The 21,510-nt window shown below is 39.5% G+C and overlaps 1 protein-coding gene across 9 annotated transcripts in view; it reads left to right on the forward strand.

Annotated features, from left to right (window-relative positions):
• CDC27 (cell division cycle 27) overlaps positions 1-21,510 on the forward strand; it is a 33,088-nt gene that overhangs the window by 1,614 nt on the left and 9,964 nt on the right. For 3 of the 9 annotated variants that reach the window (XM_074891886.1, XM_074891887.1, XM_074891885.1), the window contains exons 2-13: positions 4,757-4,832; positions 8,171-8,318; positions 10,436-10,561; positions 11,509-11,606; positions 12,131-12,285; positions 12,405-12,619; positions 13,292-13,406; positions 16,920-17,053; positions 17,496-17,595; positions 17,895-18,102; positions 18,922-19,094; positions 20,429-20,581. In XM_074891886.1, coding sequence (XP_074747987.1) covers positions 4,757-4,832; positions 8,171-8,318; positions 10,436-10,561; positions 11,509-11,606; positions 12,131-12,285; positions 12,405-12,619; positions 13,292-13,406; positions 16,920-17,053; positions 17,496-17,595; positions 17,895-18,102; positions 18,922-19,094; positions 20,429-20,581 — 1,701 coding nt within the window. Of the gene's footprint in view, positions 1-4,756; positions 4,833-8,170; positions 8,319-10,364; positions 10,562-11,508; positions 11,607-12,130; positions 12,286-12,404; positions 12,620-13,291; positions 13,407-16,919; positions 17,054-17,495; positions 17,596-17,894; positions 18,103-18,921; positions 19,095-20,428; positions 20,582-21,510 lie in introns of those variants that run through there. The other 6 variants (XM_074891894.1, XM_074891890.1, XM_074891893.1 and 3 more) reach the window with 4 other exon arrangements.

Here is a 21,510-nt window from a genome sequence, read left to right on the forward strand (position 1 = left end):
AGAATGTATTGCAGAGTGAATGACAGGAAACTATATTTAATGTTTCCGGTACTGTGCTAATTAGACTAACCAAGTGGAAAATATTTGCTATTCTGAGAGTTCCCTGATAGAAATGTGCAGTCTTGTTTCCATTTTTCAGAAGGGTAAAGATCTCTCTAATATCATTCTCCATTCTTAAGCTCTTATCGGCTTGGATGTTTTGATGAGACTTTGCTACGTTGAATATATCTCTTTGGATTCTGCCAGCTTTCAAATGCCAGATAATTCCTTTATCAGTGGTTCTACTGCTGTTAGCTTTGCTGCTATTCCTTGCTTACGGCAACACTGGTAAATTTAGGATTTGTTATTTTTGTGGCCTTGATCATATCGTTGCTTTTAATGGTAAGGAAGCCACCGGTGCACCATCCAAAACAAGGTCAACGTTGGAGTTCTGCCTGGATCTGCTGTCGTAGCCGTAGTCCTCTCTGTGCCATGGCTGTGAGCAGTGCTGTAGAGATGGGACTGCTGTACTACAGGACCCTTCCAAACCAGCTCACGCTTGTTTTCTCACTAGTGTAACGTGTCCAGTGCGTGGTCTCCGTTTTGCAGTACACATCTGGGTGAAGTCGATTGCATTTCTGAATTCCCATTTTAGCTGGAGTTTGCGTACTTAGCTCTGTTTTTCTGATAACTTTTTCTAACAATATGACTGGAAAAGTTGACACTACTTCTCATTTTTGTCATTGCAGAGATTTTTCCTGTCTATTTGTCTGTTCTCTCCCAGCCTTTCAGATGTCTACAGAGCTTAGCATTCCAGGAAAAACTGTCATCTTTACAGCTGTGATATGCAAAGCGTGATAGATAAATAACGGAATCTCTGTGTGTGTGTTGCCTTATAAGTGTTGGCTTTTAATTATGTGAAGTTAATGTCCCCAAAGGCATCCTGTTCGCTGGCTAGATTTTTACTAACATTTTTTAACCCCTTAAATTGAAAAAAGTGCCAGAGTTTACATAGACAGCAGACCTCTACTGTGCTTCCTAATGTGGTCAGTTTAGAACTCTTCAGGTCAAACATAAAGTCTTGTGCTGAGAAACAGACTGGATGCTTTCCAAACATTTCTGAAAAACATCTTGGAAACAAAATTAATATTTTCCTTGGAATTTAGCTGTTCAAGGTGATTATCTGCTACGACCCACTTGAATAGTACTTGAACTCCAAGGCTACTGTCATGGCTGAGAACATGCAATACCCATGTCTGCTTATTGAACGGGCAGAGTTTGCATAACTAGGAAATGCAGCACAGCTTATCACAGAAAACTCTCCTCCCCTCTGCGACCCTGAAGACGTCTTAAGTTGTGATAGAAACTGCTTAGCATGTCAATGGGCTGTAAAGCTTTGGAAATCATTTCCAAGGCTATATAACTGTGAGAAGAGAACACCTGTCTTCTAAGAGCTCTTTGGCTTGGATGTGAAGTGACACTTGGACAATGCACAGGATTTTCTGGATAGAAGACGGACTTGTCTGAATCTGCTTTTATTTTCTTGCTCTCCTGTCTGAGGATGCTTTGCTGCACAGCTGTGGCTGGTATGGTAGTTTTGGAATCCCCTGTCCACTTTTCATTTGCAAATTAATGCATATTTTAAACCTCCAGGTCCTAGTCAATCATTTATCTGGTCTGCAAGCATGCTTAAATAAACTTTGAGACACTTCAACCTTCCCTCCTGTCCATGTTTGTAGCCCTGAGAAGAGACATTGCAACCAAAGTATCTCAACTGCTTTGCACACTTGAGGCAGCAGCTTCTTTGGGTTTCTGCTGACAGGTTCCATGTAAAATTTCGTAACTACCAAAACTAAGACTGTATTTGGATTGTATTTGTGGTTGTACAGTGGTGTCCTGCTCTGAAGCTTTCTGGGATGAAACAGTTTTTGTTGGATAAATGCCCCCAGAGTTTTTTGCTTCAGACCACTCTTCTGGTGTGGTTTAGCATTTGTCATGTGCTGTGTTAATGCTGTGTAGATGCATTGAACTGCTGCTAGAACAAACTAAATTACTACTCTATAAAGAGATTGATGTTCCTGTCCAAAATTTGCTTCCTAAAAGGTGCGCAAGAAATCTTTTTTTGGTAGTTTGAGACACAGTCGTAGTTTAGACATATGTTCTCATAGGAAATGTTACTGCATAGGGGTGGCTGATTCCCTGCTGCCTTCCTTTCCTCTTCCTGCTCTTTTAGGAAAGCGTGTGCAAGGATCCAGCCTTCAGCATTTGTCTGTTGAAGGCATGAATCCAGCTTGCACCTTTTGGGTTACAGAATGATAATTATTACATAACAGGGATACTGCCAGCTGACTTCTTGCTTTCACTGGGACTCTGCTCAGCAGCGATTGTTGTTTGAGCCAGTATGTAGTGGAACTTTTATAACGTTGCTGTGACGTAGCCAAAAGTCACTTGTGTCCCCTGTTAGCTTTTCACAAGATTGTTTCTGGCAACTTGCTCCTGTTTGAGAAGTCAAATACATTGATATCACCACCCCCATACCTTTGTTTTGTAAGCACGCTGAGTTACATCCCTGTAAAACAGTATTTTTAACCTGAAGACTGCACAACTTGGATCGATTTATCTAAATGTCACTTGTGACTTGGTAAAGTAAGAGCCGCTTCTGAGAGCAAGAGAATAAGGAGACCTTGGGTATAGTCTGAAAGATTTTAATACCCTCCTCCTGTCTCATAGTTTTTGTACCGTGCTGTCTGTGGTGCACAGAACAGTGTACAGTCCTGGAGCTTTTCAAGGTAAAAGGGAGTGATCACTTCAGGCAGACACTGTGGCTGAGGTTATCTGTAGTGTGGAATACAGCCAGGGAGAAATAAGGTGTTCATATTCTAATAATCAAACTAAGAGAAATAATTTTTAAATACTTTCACATGAGCTTAAAAGTACCTATTGACTTTTAAAGTATATTGTTGGGACCTACTGACAGAAGAAAATAGTATCTCTGTAGAGATTTTGTGTATAATATTCAATATAGTAATTGGAAACTCTGGTGTGTACTGTTCATAAAGACTGTGTAGGCTTCCTGTGAAGAGAACTCGCACATTTTTCACACCCTGAGTTTGTCAAGTTTGTGTTGGAAGAAGTAGCATATGGTACATGTAACTTCATGTGATGTTTGAATTTTTTTTAGATTAAATTGGCGCTTGCCTTTCCTGCTGGGAATAGCATTACAGGGCGCTATTTCTTTAGCTCTGGAAGATGTCTTTTAGTTTTGGAGAAGCTAATTCTGTTTGTCTTCAGTTGCTGATGAATATTGGAAAAATACTAGATCGCAGCGCCTTGAGTTCATAAGTTCAGATCTTGTTTGGATCAGTAATAACAAAACTACTGCAAAATGGCTGTTTGCTGCTTATGGGAAACTGCTTTGGAACTTGAGCAAGACTGCCAGATGGGAAGGAACTGCAGCCCTGATACCAGCCCCGCTAACCTCCAAACACAAACCCTGACAAGCGTGCACACCACCACTTGTGATAAGTGGGGAGGAAAGGCTGAAGAGATCTTAAAAGTAATTATTTTTCCCATCCCACCCCTCTTTTTCAGATAACAGAAGGCTTTTAATCTGATCTGAAGAAAATTGGCTGAGTAGTGTTTGTGGTGAAACCTGCGTACCAGCCCTATTCTTTTGCTGGACAGCTCTTGCTTGTAGCTCAGCTACTGGCAACAGCACCGCCAGTAATTAAGACAGCTACTTTAATGGTGTACACGGTTTGTACACCTCTGTCGGTGTGATTTGCGTTTCACTGGAGTAGTGCCATCTTCTGAGTCTGCACGAATATTGACAGTCCCAAGCTCTTGACCTTGGTGTTGATGAAAAAAAGAAGACTGTACCCTTAAGCATGTGGCTGGTTTTGACCAAGTACGGGTATATGAGCGAAATGCAGAAGTAGGTTGCCTTCAGATGTGTCTGTCTATATCAATTTTTCCATCTCATTTGCATTGCATTCATTCTTGTGTGATACCTTGCAATCCTAATTAGTGGCAGTAAAGAGGTGGCTGATGAGCAAAGGCCCAAACAAAACACTGCAACAAAAAGCAGTGGATCGCCTTCATCTTGGTTCTTAGGGGAACACTGATATCCCTTCAAGGAAAATGCTGAATACCAAATGTACTTAATCAACAGCAGTCTTGTACTGACAACCTCAGACACTGATGTGATTTCTAGTCCTGTTAGTTTTTGGGTTGGCATGTCTCAAGAGGAGCCAGTTTCAATGGGCTTATGCATAATGCCATTAAAGTGGGTCGGGCAGTCCAGCTTTTTCCCACCTCCCCTGCCCCTCCTTGAGCAGAGCTAAGAGCAAAATGGAATACTCTGGTAACCAGTTGGGGGGTGCGTTTTATTTTTACCTTTACTTAATGTGTTACTGTTTGGAGGTAGTTTGCAATAATTCATGCTCAGTTGTGCACCAGGCTAAAACTCAGTAACCAGTGGAAGTACTCGCTGTCATTTCAGTGCATGGTGGCTGAGGTTTATAGATGGTCGCGTGTGGTAACTGGTGAGCAACACTCTTAGATTAGTTCATGACTTCAGTGCTAAGTTTGTTGAGTTTTTTAGGTCTCCTTAGTAATAGTTGTAACAACTAAAACTTTGCCTGCATGTTTATCTTTCTCTGTTCTTCTTATGACTGCAGTAAAACAAAATTGAACTTTCCCTTTTGACAGTAAGAGCTAATGAGTTTTGCATTTTTAAAGCTTCTCTCTAAATTTAGATTATTTTCTTGTCTTGTAGGCTGCTATATGGCAAGCACTTAACCACTATGCTTACCGCGATGCGGTGTTCCTTGCCGAAAGACTATATGCAGAAGGTATGTACTTTACAAATATAAAGTTGATGCTTTTTTTAATTTTAATTTAGGATTTTTGAGCTTCTGGTCCCGCTTTGTTTTACTCCTGTTGTTATGATAATGAAGTTTTAACTTTCTGCTTGGGGAAAGGAGAAAAATGCCTTGTAATTAGGCTGGAAAATCAAATCATGTAATAGCAGCAATGTTATTTTACAGTAAAACCTCCTTAAAAAAATTAAACTCAGAGTAGTGTGTTTAAGTACAGTGTTTACAGTGATCTGTTGTATGGTGTCAGATGGGAGAGTTTTTTTAATAACCTCAAGCATTGCATTGTCTTCCAAGGGCACTTGAGATGCAGTACACAAATTCTACAAATTGCCTTGATACGGAAAACTGTCTTTGCTAATAATGCTGTTCAGATATGTTGATTGGTGTGTGAGCTGAAAGAGATAATCTTGTGATGATAAGAGAAAAGCACAGTGAAATTGAGACAGTGAGAATCAGAACATATGAAATGGGTATCTCCTGTTGAATTCTTGTTAATTGTTACTTCATTGTAATGCTGTGAGATCTAAGATGTCTTGGATACTGAGCAGGCAGCAGTAACACAAATCTGTACTTTTTCTGGGTCCTTCAAAGAGTACTTTTTTCTTGTGTTCTAGTCCCTCTTCTTCCTTAACCTTTCCTCCATGACCTCAGATAAGCTTTTTGTTCTTCTCTACTTCTTTCTCCTTGATACCAGTGTTCAGCTTTTCTGTATTTTGAAAGGTGTTGTCCCCTAATCACTAAAATAAAAAAAACAAAACCAAAACAACCCAACCCTCAAGCTAAAGTGTAAGCATAATATAAATTCTCATGCTAAACAACTTGAGTTTATAATGTGAATTAAACTGTATAACCTGTTTCACGCTCTGTGTTTTGCAATGAAATGTTTTTCTTTCAGTGTTTTGCCTGACACAATGCACTTAACAATGGAAGCACAAACCTCATTTTTGAGAAATAATGACTTTTTTTTTCCTCATGTCAAGGTTACCCATGAAACCTGGGGTCTTCCATCTGGTGCTTAAATGAGCAGTATTATGTAGAATATTATGGAACCTTATAATCTAGGTGTGCCGAAAGGAAATGGTGTTTTAGGGATGACATACCTCCCCTGAACATGGCACATTGTGAGATGCAGGGAAATGGTAGACTGAAGGTAATTGCCAAGAATGTAGAAACGAAGAGAATCCGCTTTTTGCAGCAGCCAAGAGAAAAATATATGACTTGATACTGATGCTGTCTTTGCAGAATAATACTCTGCAAGAGTACTTCAAACAGCTTTTTTTTTCGGTGACCAACAGTGCTGAGAGAGAACAGCATGCATGCTGTCACTTGGTTCAAGCAATTAACTGCTAACAAAACATCTGGCTTCTGGTTAAAATAAGTAGTTACACTGCGGAGTAGAAGCTGTTGAACTTGAATACAGTGACTCTATATTGGCAGTGGTGATTTTACCCTGAGAAGACCTTCTTTTAAGTCCACCTGCAGTTACTGTCCTTGTGGGGACATCTGTGGCTTGGTAGTTTCCCAGAACTCTCAAAGTGTGTTAAATTAGTGGATAAATCAATTCTTTTAGCTTTAATTTTCAAAAGATCTTCTGGTGTTTTTAGGCTAAGGCTAATAAAGTGTCCTCTCTTTGTGTCTTCAGTTTCCATTGTCACTGTCTGGGTGATGACACAAACTTAAAATAGTCAGTTTTCAGTGTAGCAAAGGATTTGAGCAGGTTGCCCAAAGAGGTTTTTGTACAATGTTCATATTGATTTTTCTGAAGAGTTCCATGTAGGTAGGTGAACAAACAGCAGAATTGTTTCCTTTAATGCTGAATTCCAGTCGCATGGTAGTGTGTGTTCTGAAGAGTATAAAGTAATGTGGGTTTCTTAATTGTTTGGAGATTTAAGTTGCTTGCCTTTATAGACAGTCTGATTTAAAATACTCATTGCTTAAGGGCGATTTGAGTGTAACATTTGGGGAAGTACAAAGAATACGGTAAGACACCATGGCTGTATGTAATCTGTGAGTGTATCTAGGTATCTCCCTCTCTTTACTTAAAACCCCAAAAACAGTTAAAACGAAGTCATACAGATATTTCACGCAATCATAGCTTAATGCTCAAATTAACACCACAGCATGGTAATGCTCACCGGCACCTCACAGAAATGCATTCTCTGGGATTAAAGTTTCAGCTGATAACTTTACAGTAAGGTTTTAAAGTTACTTCAGGAGTTAGCTCTCTGTTCTTGATGCTGTGATCACAAGTAAAATCAGCAAGTCTGACTTCAGTCTTAACTCTGGAGGCCAAGTCAAGCTCTTCAAATAGAATGTTCTTGGTACAGTACAGAATTCATCTCTGCAGTGGAAGAAGTGTTGAAGCAGACATCAAATCTAAATACTTCCAGTTTCTGCCATAGAGAAATTTTCTGTCTTGATTAATCTTGTTCTCTGTTTAGATAGAGGTGATTTTTCCTGAAGCTCGACTACTTCATTCAGAACTTAGAAACTTGTGAGGGCTCAGCTTGGAAAGAGGATTTGTAGGAGAACTTGTCCCTATTGCTACTTTCTAACGTAAAATAAAGCATATGAATGGTAATGTTAAGTCATGTTCCCAGTGAAATAAGGAGTGTAGGCAGCAAAAAGGACAAAACTTAATGTTGGGGCAGAGGTAACTGGTAATTGACCAACTTTAATAGTCATTAAAATCGGAAAATCTGCTCCACTAAGTCACGTGAGATATAGCACCAAGCGCTTTAGAAAAATAACAGACGTAAAAGTGCAAACAGGAAAAGATCACTTGAAATTAGGATTAAAACTGTTAATTAAGCTACTTAGGCTGAAATAGATCTTCCTTCTGAAAGTTCTTGTACTTCCTAACAGCCATTGTTGTGCCAGTTTTAATGCACTGCTTAGCTGGTGCAGAGTGTTACTAGCAGGTGTGATAATACTCTGAGCCAAGTCTTGGTGTGGCCAAGTAAGAGTTGTAAGGTAGCTCTGTTTTACTGGGAATGACTGCTTCACTTGACTTGCTGTTATTTTAACAGCAAGCTGGCTAATCACTCCTTTAGATTGGATAGCCAGAAGGATCAAAGTTCTTTTACAACAGTAGATGTTAAGAGTTGGTCTGATTATACAAGAGAATGGCATGTGGAAGGTTGTTATATGCTGACAAATAAAGAAATGCGCTTCACTGAGTAATGAATTTCTCTAATATCAATACTCAGGTTTTCTTGTATCTTGTTCCTAGCTGGCTTTTGCTTTCTGCCCCTAAATTCCTTGTAACAAAATGGTAAACAACCAACTGATGATTTTTTTCATTTTTTTAGTACATTCAGAAGAAGCACTCTTTTTACTGGCAACGTGTTACTACCGCTCAGGAAAGGCCTATAAAGCATACAGGCTCCTAAAGGGACACAGCTGTACTACCCCACAGTGTAAATACCTGCTTGCAAAATGTTGTGTCGACCTCAGCAAGTAAGTAAATCCTTTATGTTCTGTCCAGGGTTACAAATGCATATTTTTGTTTGGATTTCTCTTTGAAAGCTGTCATATTGCATAAACTAGTAATTCATTGGTCCTTCAGCTCTAAAGATTATCATAAGCTCAATTCATTTTGCTTTCAGATATATTGCAGACACCTCTAAAAGGTATTGAATAACTTACAAAGGAGTTGTCAAGCTGTGTAGGGGGGGGAAAACGTTGATTGCTAGGATGACTCAAGGAGACCACTCTGGGAAGTGTTTATTTTGGTTTTGTGTTTCTCTGAAACTCTGTTTATTTCATTAAGTGTTTCCAGTATGAACTTAATGGATAGGCCACTTCCCTCAGGCAGTAAGCTTGCTCCTCTTGCCCAGTTACTGCTAATGGGTGGGTGAGGGAAAAGATGTCAGACAGAAATCCGTTTTTAAAAACCCACCTTGAATTCACATCCAAGAATGTATTCAACATCAAAATGAACCTTGACGTCAACATAGTGTCAAAGTATCTTGCTGGTTTTCTGGAGTCTTAACAGCAGAAGTATATAATGAAATTGCTCAAGCTACAGGCCTTAATGCCCTGAGAGCTTGTTAATGAGGGTATTTCACTTCTATGTAGGCATTTCAGCTCAAAAGTAGGCAACAATGTCTGGCAGAGGTGCAGAATGGAGAGGATGAGGCGCCAAGAAAGGGAAAAATTTTTGTTCAAAAAATTTAAGTACTGCAGGGGGTTCTTTAGAGAAGCTTAAATGTCTGTCTACAAAACAGCTTGTGGTTATGTATTGTGGCTTTTTTGCCTTGGTCTTTTTGAGTGGCTCTCTTTCACTGACCCCAAAAAAAGTTTAATTTCTTTAGAATAGGTGATGTTTGGAGTTTTACACAGTATGATGTGATTATTTTGCAGGATTCATAATCCTGCTCACAACACATAACCAAGATGCAGGCCTCTCCAGAGGCAGCAGGGGAAGCTCCTTAGTCTTTGATACTCTCTTTAGTAGGTGAGCCCTTTAACATCTTTAGAGTAGCGAGGATGTCTTGACTTGTGTTTCTTTTAACACTCTCTTAACACTTTTGGAGCTATTGGGATACAGGTTTCTTTGCATCTTCTGTTGAAAGGGAAATCACGTTAATGCTCTACTTGGAAAGGTCCCAGTGGAATAAATTTGAAGCTGTTGATTTCCCCCCCCTTGATTCTACAAAGTCTGGTGTGTGCATATAGTACACCAGCTTCTGAACTGATTTCAGTTAGATAGGTGAGATTTTTTTTTATACGCATTCTTTAGAATTTCTTAAATTAAACTGTCATTGCTGTTACAGTCATGAGCTCATTTATGCAGATGTACCTTATTTTCTTGTGGGAATGGTCTATACTGATAAAAGCATCTACCTACAAGTATAATTTCAAATGGAGGCGAGAAGAGACGATTTGTTTGTGCAGGTGTTGGTCTCAAATGCCAGAAGAATGCCTCCCGTTCCCAGAACTTATATAAAGTCATTTTTAAGCCTGATAGTGAGTGGTGATTCCATGACAGGGGTACTGCTCAGTGCAGGTGTAGTAGATGGAAACCAAGCCTTTGTTCTGCTTTTGAGCCCCTCTTGCAGGAAAGCAAGGCATTAAAACCCAAAGTCTGTGCCATATCCCAATATTGGATCTTAACTGAGTGCGTGGAGTCTTACAGATTGTATTTCTTAGTTGGGAAACAAAGCCAAAGTCAGCGTTGTCTTAGCTTGTTTCCAGGTAAAGTACCTTCAAAAATGAAGTGTCTAGAAGACGTTCTTGTCCTCCGTTTAGTATTCTGCCTAAGATTAGTCACTTCTGGAAAAGTCATGTTGTATTATATGTCTCTGGTTTTGGAGTGGTGTGTGGTTTTGGGTTTGTTTTGGTTTTCTTCCCTCCCAAAAGAGATGTTTGGCTTCAGAATACTGCGTACCTCCATGCTGCTAGAGGAACCCAGCAATTATTTAAAATTCATTTGCAGGAACTAGTTTGTATGTGGTTTGAAACTTGTGAACACTGACAGTGGATTTCTGTTTTTGTTTGCAGCAGGGTGAAAACACTGGACTACCAATACTGTGAGCCTTGTAACCCCTTTAAACCTCTTGTTTTTTAAAAAGGCTTGCAGAAGGAGAGCAGATCTTATCTGGTGGAGTGTTGAATAAACAGAAAAGCCATGATGACATTGTTATGGAGTTTGGTGACTCTGCATGCTTTACACTCTCCTTACTGGGACATGTCTACTGGTAATGTCGCTTTTTTATTTTGTCTAATAAAGCTTGAGGTGTTTTATTTGACCAAGCCCAATTTTAGTCAAATATTTTTAGTCACCACAGGGTACACCTGTCTCTGGGTGTTATGGCCTGCACAGTTTTGGGGTATGATAGATGTAGGTAGATAGTTGGCTTCCACAACTAACTTGGGAATGCAGGGATGGTTTGTCTTTCACCCAGTGCTTCTGACTGACTAAAAACACAAATTCCTCTCTTCCAGGTTGCTAAGCATGCAATCCAAGAGTGGGTTTTTCCTAATACCTTTGGGTTTGTTCTGTACTCTTCCCTAAGAGAAACTCTCAAGGCCCGTTTCTCAGTGTTGCCATTTTGATTTTTCTGTATCTGCTTTACAGATGTATGGCTATAATGCTCAAATGAAAGCGTTGAGGACTGCCAGTCAGAATAACTTTACAAATTTATGTGTGTTGCTCTTGCCTAGATATAAGAAAGGTTTCAGTAAATGAACAGATTGAGTAGGAATAGTGGGGTTCCTGGATTCTTCCCTAGTATACCTGTTTCCAGAAAAATTTATTTTGGAAGCAACTATCTTTGTAGCCGGTTACTTTAGCCCCTAATTTACATGCAAACATATTATCCGTAGATATTTAAAATGGCTGGAAGGCTAGCAATCAGATTCTTGTTTGCAAAAAAGAAAATTGCAAAGAACAGTATGTTTCTTAAACAAAAATTCTCAAGCTATACTAGTGCTTATTTTTTGAGCACTGTGTCTAACTTTCATCTGTGTCTAAATATGTCACGTAACTTCAGAAGAACTCAATATTACTCTGTGGCATGAAAAATGAATAATGTTGCTGTGACTCTCAATATGTTTTTGTTTTTCAACTCTTCTTCTGGAAAGCTATCTTGAACAAAAGTGCTGTTTTCAAGTTTCCCTATAAACTGTCACATTCTTTTTGCAGCAAGACAGACCGGCTTGCCAAAGGATCAGAATGTTACCAAAAGAGCCTTAGTTTAAATCCTTTCCTCTGGTCCCCTTTTGAATCACTATGTGAAATAGGTAAGTGTGCAGAACTGTTTTACTAGTGAAGATGTCTTCTACATTTCTGGGTGTGTCAAGCTTTCTGATTTGCCATTGCCTTGTGGCAAGGTTTATTTTACTCCTTGTCTGGAACTAGTAAGGAAAATGCCAGCAGAATTCTTTGGGAGTGGTTTTGTGAGCAATAATGCATTTAAAGCGCTTTGCCAGTGTTTAGAGCTTTTGTCTTGTTTTCTTCCATTTTCACTACTTATACATTTTTGGATTTAACAATACCATCTGTATTCCAACCTACAGTTAGTAGGCCCTTAGAAACTATGCTTCTGAGAATAACTTCAAAAAGCAAGTCTTATTTTTCAATAAAACTGATTGTCCGGGGTTTTCTTGTAGAAGAACACTTCTGATTTAGTGTAGGGGGTTTTGAAACAATGAAATAAGAATGCACCCCTTCTAAAATACTTTGTGCCCTGTCGTCCTTGTTTCAGACTGAATATTCAGCGTATAGACACAGGAATAACTATTTAAATCTCCTTCCAATGTTACAGGTGAAAAACCAGACCCTGACCAAACATTTAAATTAACGTCTTTACAGAACTTCAGCAGCTGTCTGCCTAACACTTGCACAACGTTGGTATCTAATCACAACATACCCCATAGACAGCCTGAGACTGTCCTTATGGAAACGCCACAAGACACAATTGTGAGTTTTGCGAAAAAAAAAAAAAAAAAAATAGCTGGAAAGACTGTTTTAAATACTTAACTGAAAAATGCTAATTAAAAACTACACTGAGTATTTAACAGCTGCCTTCCATTTTTCAGGAGTTGAACAGAATCAACCTAGAGTCCTCCAATTCAAAATATTCCTCCTTGAACACGGATTCTTCTATGTCTTACATCGACTCAGCTGTAATTTCACCAGATGCTGTCCCTCTTGGGTCAGGAACTGCCATATTGTCTAAACAGGCTCAAAATAAACCAAAAACTGGGCGGAGTTTACTGGGGGGACCTGCGGCTTTGAGCCCGCTAACTCCAAGGTAGGTCCTTGAGATAGACAATTTCTGTTCTGCAGCTGTGCTGTTGGTCACGTTTGGTTTGAAACGGGAAAGATGTCTGGTGCTGCACAGCATACTCAAACACACGGGTTGATAGTTGTTATAACTAATGTTGCAGAAGCAAAAGCTGAGCAACTTGGAGTAACGGCTCTTGGTCCTAGTGTTGAGCTCTTCTGATTTTTAAAGAAGCAGTTGGTATTTTTGATTAGAATAGAGGAACTCTTGGTTTGATATATTGTTTATTGCAATGTTCACACTGGAAAAGTCTTTAAAGGAGTATGTTTCTGTTCCAAAATAAACTCTTAAGAGCATTTCTTGAAGAACAGCTATCTCCTAAAGAGCGTGCCCTATATGCCATCTTATAAACAGCATTATATTACAAGCCAAATACTTGGATGGTCTGTGTCTGTTAGTTATTATGCAGGCAGGCAAAGAAGGCTCTCTCTTTCTCTATTTTTTTCAATGTCAGGAATAAGTAATTTCTGTTAAAGTGTCTTTTATAGATGATGAGAATTAAGATATTAGAGGGTTAACATAAATCAAAGAAGTAGTTCTGAAATAAAGTCGATCATTTGGGTCTCTGTTTTAACCACAGAATCAGCTCTTGTGATCTAACATTCAGACATTGACCCTTCCTCTTCATTTTGTTCTCAGCTTTGGAATTTTGCCACTAGAAACCCCAAGCCCTGGAGATGGACCGTATTTACAAAACTACACAAATTCTTCTTCTGTAATTGATGTGCCATCCACAGGAGCACCTTCAAAGAAGGTATCTTGCATTCTGGAATATGAGTGCTGTTCTGCGAGTTTGACGTTGCAGTGTACTTTAAAGAGGAATCCATAATGCAGATAAAAACAAACATTGAATGTGAGCCGAATTGTGCTGACAGTGGAGAGAACCCAACTTACTGTCTACAAAATTTGTTTTGAAAAACAGTTTGAGTGTGGAACTTATTGCAGTCTCCTTTAGTTGTGGAAATGGTTTGGGTCCATTGAGAATTAAATTTGTGTATAATTTGTCTACAAAGTGTGTGAAGGGGGGGAAAAACAAAAAAGCCCAACTGCTCTTACTAACAATTACTTCATGCAGCAAAACAAAACGTTGTTCACCAGCTTCTGTATGTTTATAGGCTAGTGAGTTTGGGGGTGCAGGGAGCAGTTCATTTTTAATTTGACTGCAACTGGTCAGGTATTTCCCTGACAAAACTTTTTAGACTTTTTCTGAAGTGTTAGTTAAAATCAAATTCTTTGTAGAATAGTCTGTTACATTGAAACAACTGTTTCTAAAGCCTCAATAGGGTTTTTTTAATTTTGAAAATCTTCAGCTAAGCAAATGAGGCAGCAAGAGGAAAAAGCACACCCTATCACTAGCAAAGATGTCTGCGTTGTAAATATTTTCAGCCTATTGTGTCCCTTTCTTTGGCTAGCAAAGCAGTTTTGTTTTCTCAGCTTTTATAATGATAAGCAATAGTCCTTCATTTCTAATTAAAACAAGCCTTCCCCCCCCCCTCCCCAAAATGCACAGGGACGTGCAGGCTGGCTGGCTGGTGTTGCTAGAGGTGACCTGAGGAAGGTGCTGTAGCTTCTGTCCACCTGCCATCAGAGAGGAATGTACAAACAGAAATGTTTCTGAACAGCCAAGGATTCACAACTTTTCAGTGTGCAGGGTGGAGTCTGAAGACAGTCCAAACTTGGGAGTTTTCACTTTCAGTTTCTTTAATTAATGTATTTTCAGAGATGATTTCAAATAATCCTAGAAGCCTCAAGTGAGCTGAAGCTGCTGCTTTCTTGCAAGCAGTTCTTGAATTCTAGTTTACAGAACAGAGTAATCAAAATACTGCTGGTGGTCTGTGAAGGGCTGACTGATAGAATGGTGCTGTTTCACTCAGCTAAGTCTTGTGTAGAGGAAACTAAAAATTGTCTTTTTTTATTCAGTAAGAAACTGCCATAGTTGCCATAGTGATAAATGAGAGGTGGAATGTTGGTGACAGTTAAAGAACCATTTGTTCCTTTCTAAAAACAAAAAACCTGAGGATTTTTCCCGGTATTTTTAGTAAATCTAGAAGTTGCATGAGGGATGCTAGTGTTTTATAGGTGGCCAACTTTTTTTTTTGGTTAAAGTAAAAACTCAGTGCAAGTAATAGTGTTGAATTCCTCAAAAAGTAGAACTCGAATTTCTACATTTGATGCTCTGGACAAATCAGTTGGTGCTCAGCTTGCTGTGCTATTTTGTAAGTGAAATTTGGGAGCTGTTAAAAACTGTGTTTGTCTTCTCTCATTGGCCCAATACTTAAAAGAATAAAAGCCAGTAAGCAGATAACTTTTTTTTTTCCCTTTGGGTGGTCTTCTGAAGTCTGTGACTGGGAACTCTGGAATCTCATTGCACAAGGCGTTATGGTATCCTGTCTCTAGACATCTCATTACTGCAACACTTTCTATTAGTTCTGTTAGTCCTGCTTTTTTTTTTTTTTTTTTTCCTTTGTTCTTTTGGGGCTGTACTGTGCTAAAACAGTCTGCTGGAAGTGTGCTTTGTATGGCTGATCCAGTTCCCATCCTGTAGTTGCTCAGGACCAACCAGTTTTCCACAGTATGGGTGAAAACACTGGCTTGTGGTGGATTGTGCATGTGTAGGAAGGTAAATTTTTGTGAGTCTAAAAGATTGAAATAGTCAGCAAAGTGCAGCTCTTCAGTGTAGTACTCATCTGCATTTAATCTCACATGTATTCTACATGATAGATGAAAAGTTGGAGGGAATCCAGTCATATTTGCTGCTTTTTTTTTTTTTTTGTTGCTTTGCTAGGTATGGCACAACAGTACCAAGGTATAAATTTCATGAACCCATGTGAATGCTTTCTGCCCAGGTGCATCTGTGCTACTACCTAAAACCAAATATTGAATACATTTTAATAAACACTTTAGAATTCTGATGCATGCTTTGTCCAATGAAAATAATTACTTGGCCAGTTTCACTTCTGCTCTTCAAATTACAGAGTTAGAAAAGGTTTAGTGTAGCTGTGGCTAGAATGTGCATGAGTTAACGGAGGCAGTTTCCTAGGAAACACTTACGTAAATGAATGAAACATTAGGATGAATCCAAAGGCTTCCTATCTGAGTGGGCAAGCATGCTTGCTGGCCGCCTAAACTGTCCTCTGATAACAAAGAAACTGAGAAGGGAAGGGAAGGACAGAACGTTAGAAGTTGGATAATGCATAAACTGGTGTGGCTTGTGCTGTCATTGATCCCACTGGCCGATTTGTGGTGTCTCAAAGAACATCTCTTCCAAACAGCCATCACTGAGTTGAATGTTAGTGTCCCTAGAGTAGGCAGAAAGATAGGGTTTAAGCTTTCTTTAAAAGGCAGGGAGGGGAGGACCTGTCCTGAATCCTTTATAGGAAGTCTACACATCAGACAATGAGTATCAATCTGAACTCGTTCCTTAGGTCTCAGATTCACAGTCACGTTAGCACAGCTCAGAGTTCCCACACCTCAGCTGTGCCAGGGTAGGCATCAAAGTGCACATTTTAGCTCTTTGAAAATGCGTGAAGATGTAAGACAATGTTTTGGTGCTAAATCAGATTACGCGCTTGTAACCTGTGGCAAATAAAAGGTACAAAAACTGTGTGTGTGCACACAAAGCGTTGCTCAGCTGACAGGCAGTAACGTGCTGCTCCGAGTTACCTTGGCTGTAGGGATCTCTCTGTTAACTTTCTATGCTGCATAATGCAGGTCCCTTTTTGATGAAGCAGTCTATTTCTGTATAGGCTCATGCAGTATTGATTTAATTTGTGAAATACTGATTAAGCTATGAACAGACATGTTACACAGGGGAGTGGCAGGCTCAGATGCCATACAGGGAGCACCTCAACGAGGTGTTAATGGTGAATGGCTTCTGGATGTGACTGTAATGTGATAATTCAAAAATCTTTTTCTTTCCGTGGTTGGTTTTTTGGTTTCTTTTTTACAACTTTCTGTGGAGAAGGAACTTTAAATATGTCCTCTTTTATTCTTGCACAAACATCTTAACGTATAGTTTCTTGCCACTAGATGGAGATTTTATATCTTTCAACTAATGTGCACAAAAATGGTAAACTCAGTGTTACAGGCGTTTTAACATGTAGAAAGAGAACTGCTTTTGATGGGTGCTCCTTGGAGGGGGACCCTCGCCCTTTATTGAAAGAATCTATATTTGTCCTCCTTTTGTGCGGTGTCTGACAGGCAGAATGGGTTTGGTTTGATACAGCAGAGATTGAGACGTCTTAGTGACATAATAACAAACCTGTAGAAACTTTGTGTTATGCAGGCTGTCAGCAGGATAAGCCAAGCTGGAACAAAATCTGTCTTCTCACAGAGCGGAAATAGCCGGGAAGTCACTCCAATTCTTGTTGCACAAACACAGAGCTCTGGCCCACAGACAAGGTAGGGGGGGGAAAAAAAAAAAAAAACAACAAAAAATCTTGGTATTACCTTCTGCATCTCCTTTCTTGAAGGAATTTGGCACTTTATTTGCCCAACCTGTGTATGCGTTCCTGCAAAATTCCTCTTTGGATGAGGAACAAGTGTATTTTTTGTTAGGTAAAATAACTTCAGTGAATAAGTAGGAAGCTCATGCGTGGTGGTTGGTCTGTTTGTTTTAAATCTCCTTTGCAGTTAGACCATTTCATTAATAAATGAAAAAGTAACTGGAAGGAAATTCTGCTCATGTTCTTGACATGCAACAGGTAGATTTTTATTTTTTTTATCCCTTGAAATGGGAATATCTGTAGTATAGTACTTAAGCATTTTTGTTTAAAACAAAGATAAAAGCTGTTTTTATTAAAAGTGGAGCGGAGAACTTTAATGTGTGCTGTTTGTTCTGCAGTACAACACCTCAGGTATTGAGCCCAACAATTGCTGCTCCACCAAACGCACTGCCTCGAAGAAGTTCTCGCCTGTTTACTAGTGATAGCTCTACAACAAAGGTAACAAACTTCATGTGTTTTGCAAAGTCAAGGGACACCACACTTTGGGAACACCAAGGCCCAAATACTCATGCACTGTAGTTAGGTGATGTGAACATTTGCTGTTTAAAAATGAACTACTAAACACAATCAGTGAAGATACTGAATGTCTGTATACTTAAGTTTAAAAGTCAAACGGCTGAGCGTTGTTGTTAAGGCTGCAAAGAAGCGTAAATATAATTTTACACAATTCATTTACATGTTTAGTTACCTGAATTTAAGACTTTTATATATGTAACTCTTACTCTTCTTACTTGCAGGAAAACAGCAAAAAATTAAAAATGAAGTTTCCACCTAAGATTCCAAACAGAAAAACAAAAAGTAAAACAAATAAGGGAGGAATAACTCAACCAAACTTAAATGACAGTTTGGAAATTACCAAACTGGACTCTTCCATCATTTCAGAAGGGAAAATTTCCACTGTTGCGCCACAGATCCAGGCTTTTACGCTACAGAAGGCAGCGGCAGGTCTGTTTGAACGCTCTCAGACTGTAGTAGAGTAAAACTTCATATATCTGTATCTTAACGGTTGAATGAAAAAAGTTTTTGCTCCAGTATTTCTTTATTTCTTGTTTCAGTTAGCCTGCAGCTATTACCTTTGTATAAAGACATTGAATTCAGTATCTTCCAGTTAACTTACAGAGAACATGTGAAGAAGTAGTAAGAAGTGGCTAGTTGTAAGCACATGTATCTTGCAGGCTCTGGTCCTCATTAACGATTAAAATATTTCCAGGCAAGATCCTTGGAAACTGATTCAAAGGAGCTATGAGTAATCCAGTCATCTGCCCTCAAAATTGGGTTTATGTAGTCTGTTTTCCCTTCATATTTCGCATTTGTTTAAAACAAGTCTTTATTCAGATTGTCAGAAAATCCTAGACAAACTGTTGAATTCCTCTCTTTTGGCTCGGTAATGTTTCCAGGCAGCAAGAAGATGTATCCATGGATACCAGACATGTGGAAACTGTGTTCAGACCTAACAAAATGTTTGAATAGCTGCTGTAAATGCAAAACTCCAGTTGCCCTGAACTTCAGTTTCTCTGTTCCTGAGCATTCTGTTGCTGGCTTAAGTCGTTGCTATCTGACTTCCACTGCAAAGGTTGATGTTTAGAATAATATTATGCCTAAGTTAAGAGTGCATAAGCCAGTGTTTGGGAACTTCAGGAAGATTTTCATAAGCAAATTCAGGAGCAGTGCCTGCCACAATGAAGAGCTTATGGGATTAGCCGTTTCAAGTAAATAAGTCTCAGCTGTCTTTTTCCACTTTTATTTATTGTATTTTTCTCCTAGAAGGTTTGATGAGCCTTCTTCGTGACATGGGGAAAGGTTATTTAGCCTTGTGTTCATACAACTGCAAAGAAGCGATAAGTATTTTAAGCCATTTACCATCCCACCACTACAACACTGGCTGGGTGCTGTGCCAAATTGGGAGAGCTTACTTCGAACTTGCAGAATATATGCAGGTAGGAGCTGTGTGGGTTGGTTCTTACTTGTTTCACTCTCGTTTGCATAGCTTTGCAGGAAGTCTGCAGGTTTTGTGCAAAAGCTATGGGAAGTTTACAGCTGAGATAACTGTATAAATATAAGCTACACCTGGAATGGATTTAGATCTTGAATCTGCGTCAGTAGTCACTGAGCTTTCCTGAAGAGGCTGAGTTACACTTCAGATTTCTTTTAAAGTTATTTCCTCTTGCATCCAACCATTGGGGTCTCCTCCTTGCCTCTCCCCATCTTCACCCACAGCTGTGCTGATGTAATTGTTTGTACTGCAATGTTGTAGATTAGATCATTGAAACAATTTGAGTTTTAAAACCAAAAACTTCTTTTGCCCTTTTTAGTTAATGCAGATCACATCAATAACCTAGTTTCCTTTGGAGCCTCAGAAATGACAGCATTGGCACAGCTGAGGTGATGTCAAACTGCTTCAGAAACAGAAGCAAGTGGTTAAGGGTAATCCAACAGTTTTAACTCTCCTTGTCACTGTTGTCCTGATAGCTGATGTGCCCGTTTCCTCAGAATTCTTCAAAACACTTTTGTGTGCAGGAGAGAAATGCAGCAGGTTTCGGAAGCGGTTTTTAAACTGTACACACAGTGTGATTAGAGATGGAGCACACTGTGCTTCTCAATAGTCTATTTTGAAAACCGAGGCTACAGACCCTAATGGTTTCCTGAAGCTAGACTTCTTCCCTTATTGCTGCTTTGAGTGTTGTAACCTGGAACTGAAGTTTATGAAATAGATACTTATGTCAGAAAGACTTCATGAGTCAACTGTTGATAAGAAGCACAGATGTGTCAAATGAAAGCAAAGCACACGTATGTGTTGCCACATGCTTATGTGTGCCCCCCATCCCTGCATCAGCCATGTTTACTGCGGTGATTGTCGTGCCTTTTGCCTCGTAACTATGCACGATGACTGGAGGGGTGTAGCACTCGGTAGGAATGCGATACCTGTCGTCTGTTAGAATGGCTGATAGTCGTAACTGGCCCATGAAAGCATGTGACACTTTTTCTGATTTTGTAGGTAACTTCCTGCCTTGCTTGTGTGCTGTGATAGAAACAGTAAAATGTAATCTGAGACAGCAGCAGGGAGGGCTGGCTGCATTTCTGCTGGCATAGCTGTATTGGGGTATAGCTGCTTCCTTTGCTTGAAGGGGAAGTTACAAGACTTGTAGCTCTGCATAGTACACTTATAAAGCAAAGAGGATGCTGAGTCTGGACGTATGAGGCTTCTGACCTTGACCTATGTGCTCTGCTTTGGTGCGTGGAATTTTGTTTTAAGTCTAATTTCTGATCTTAGGCTGAGAGAGTATTTTCAGAAGTAAGAAGGATTGAAAACTACAGAGTAGAAGGCATGGAGATCTATTCGACTACGCTGTGGCATCTGCAGAAGGATGTTGCTCTTTCAGTTCTTTCAAAGGATTTGACGGACATGGATAAAAACTCACCAGAGGTATAAAATGCTGCGGTCTTGAATGAGGAGAGGGTAACCCGTATGTGGCAAAATCAATGATTCAGAACAAAGCTCTGAGCTCTAATCTAGTTCCAGTGTATTCTCCTGTGAGAACTGCATGGCAAAACTGGAGAGGGAGGTGGCAGGATTGTCTGTTGAATTGATGATGCCTGAAATGGCTTCTTAGAATTAGAATATCAGCTTACACGGAACAGGTTGAAACCTTTTATCTATTAATGGTTATTTAAATTTGCATTGGCACCATTCATCCAGGAAGATCACGGGTTCGTCACTCCTACTGCTGCCAGCATGCAAAGATAAGAAATATCTTTTTTCCTGTAACACCTTTTAACTGCTGTAGTTAATTCACTGACACTTAAAACATATTTGCGCTGGAATTTCTCTTCAGACATAATGTTGCACATTTTTATGCCAAAGTCCATTAAACTTCAGAGTGTATGGTAATATAAAGTTATGACATGCAAAAGGCCATGCATCTTAATGGCTGCCACAGTAAAAGTAATAGATGTATGTGTTTATAAATGTGTTCTTAACAGAGTTGAGAAAACTGTAGGTTATATTGGGGTTGTTTGTTGTTGTTGTTGTTGGAGAATAGAATCCTGTTTGTGTTGTCTTATTAGATTGTCTAATAGTTGAAAAATCAAAACCAATGAAGCAGTTAGGAGTTGCAGTAAGCTACGCCGGAGAAGAGAAAATGCAGATTCTAATACAGGGAGTAGAGAACAGTTAGGCGACGTGGCAGTGATGTTAACAGTTGGGGAGAGCACGGACCCTGGGCTGTGGTGCTTTACAACCTCGATGCTGGTTGCTGAGCAGGAGGGAAAGAGGAGGTTGCTGCTAAAATTGTTGCTCCGCAGATTTCCAGATATGTCAGTTGGAGGGAGCTGAAGAGTGAAAGTGAATGTACT

The sequence above is a fragment of the Strix uralensis genome, chromosome 22 (genome assembly GCF_047716275.1).
Source record: "Strix uralensis isolate ZFMK-TIS-50842 chromosome 22, bStrUra1, whole genome shotgun sequence".
Lineage (NCBI taxonomy): Eukaryota > Metazoa > Chordata > Aves > Strigiformes > Strigidae > Strix > Strix uralensis.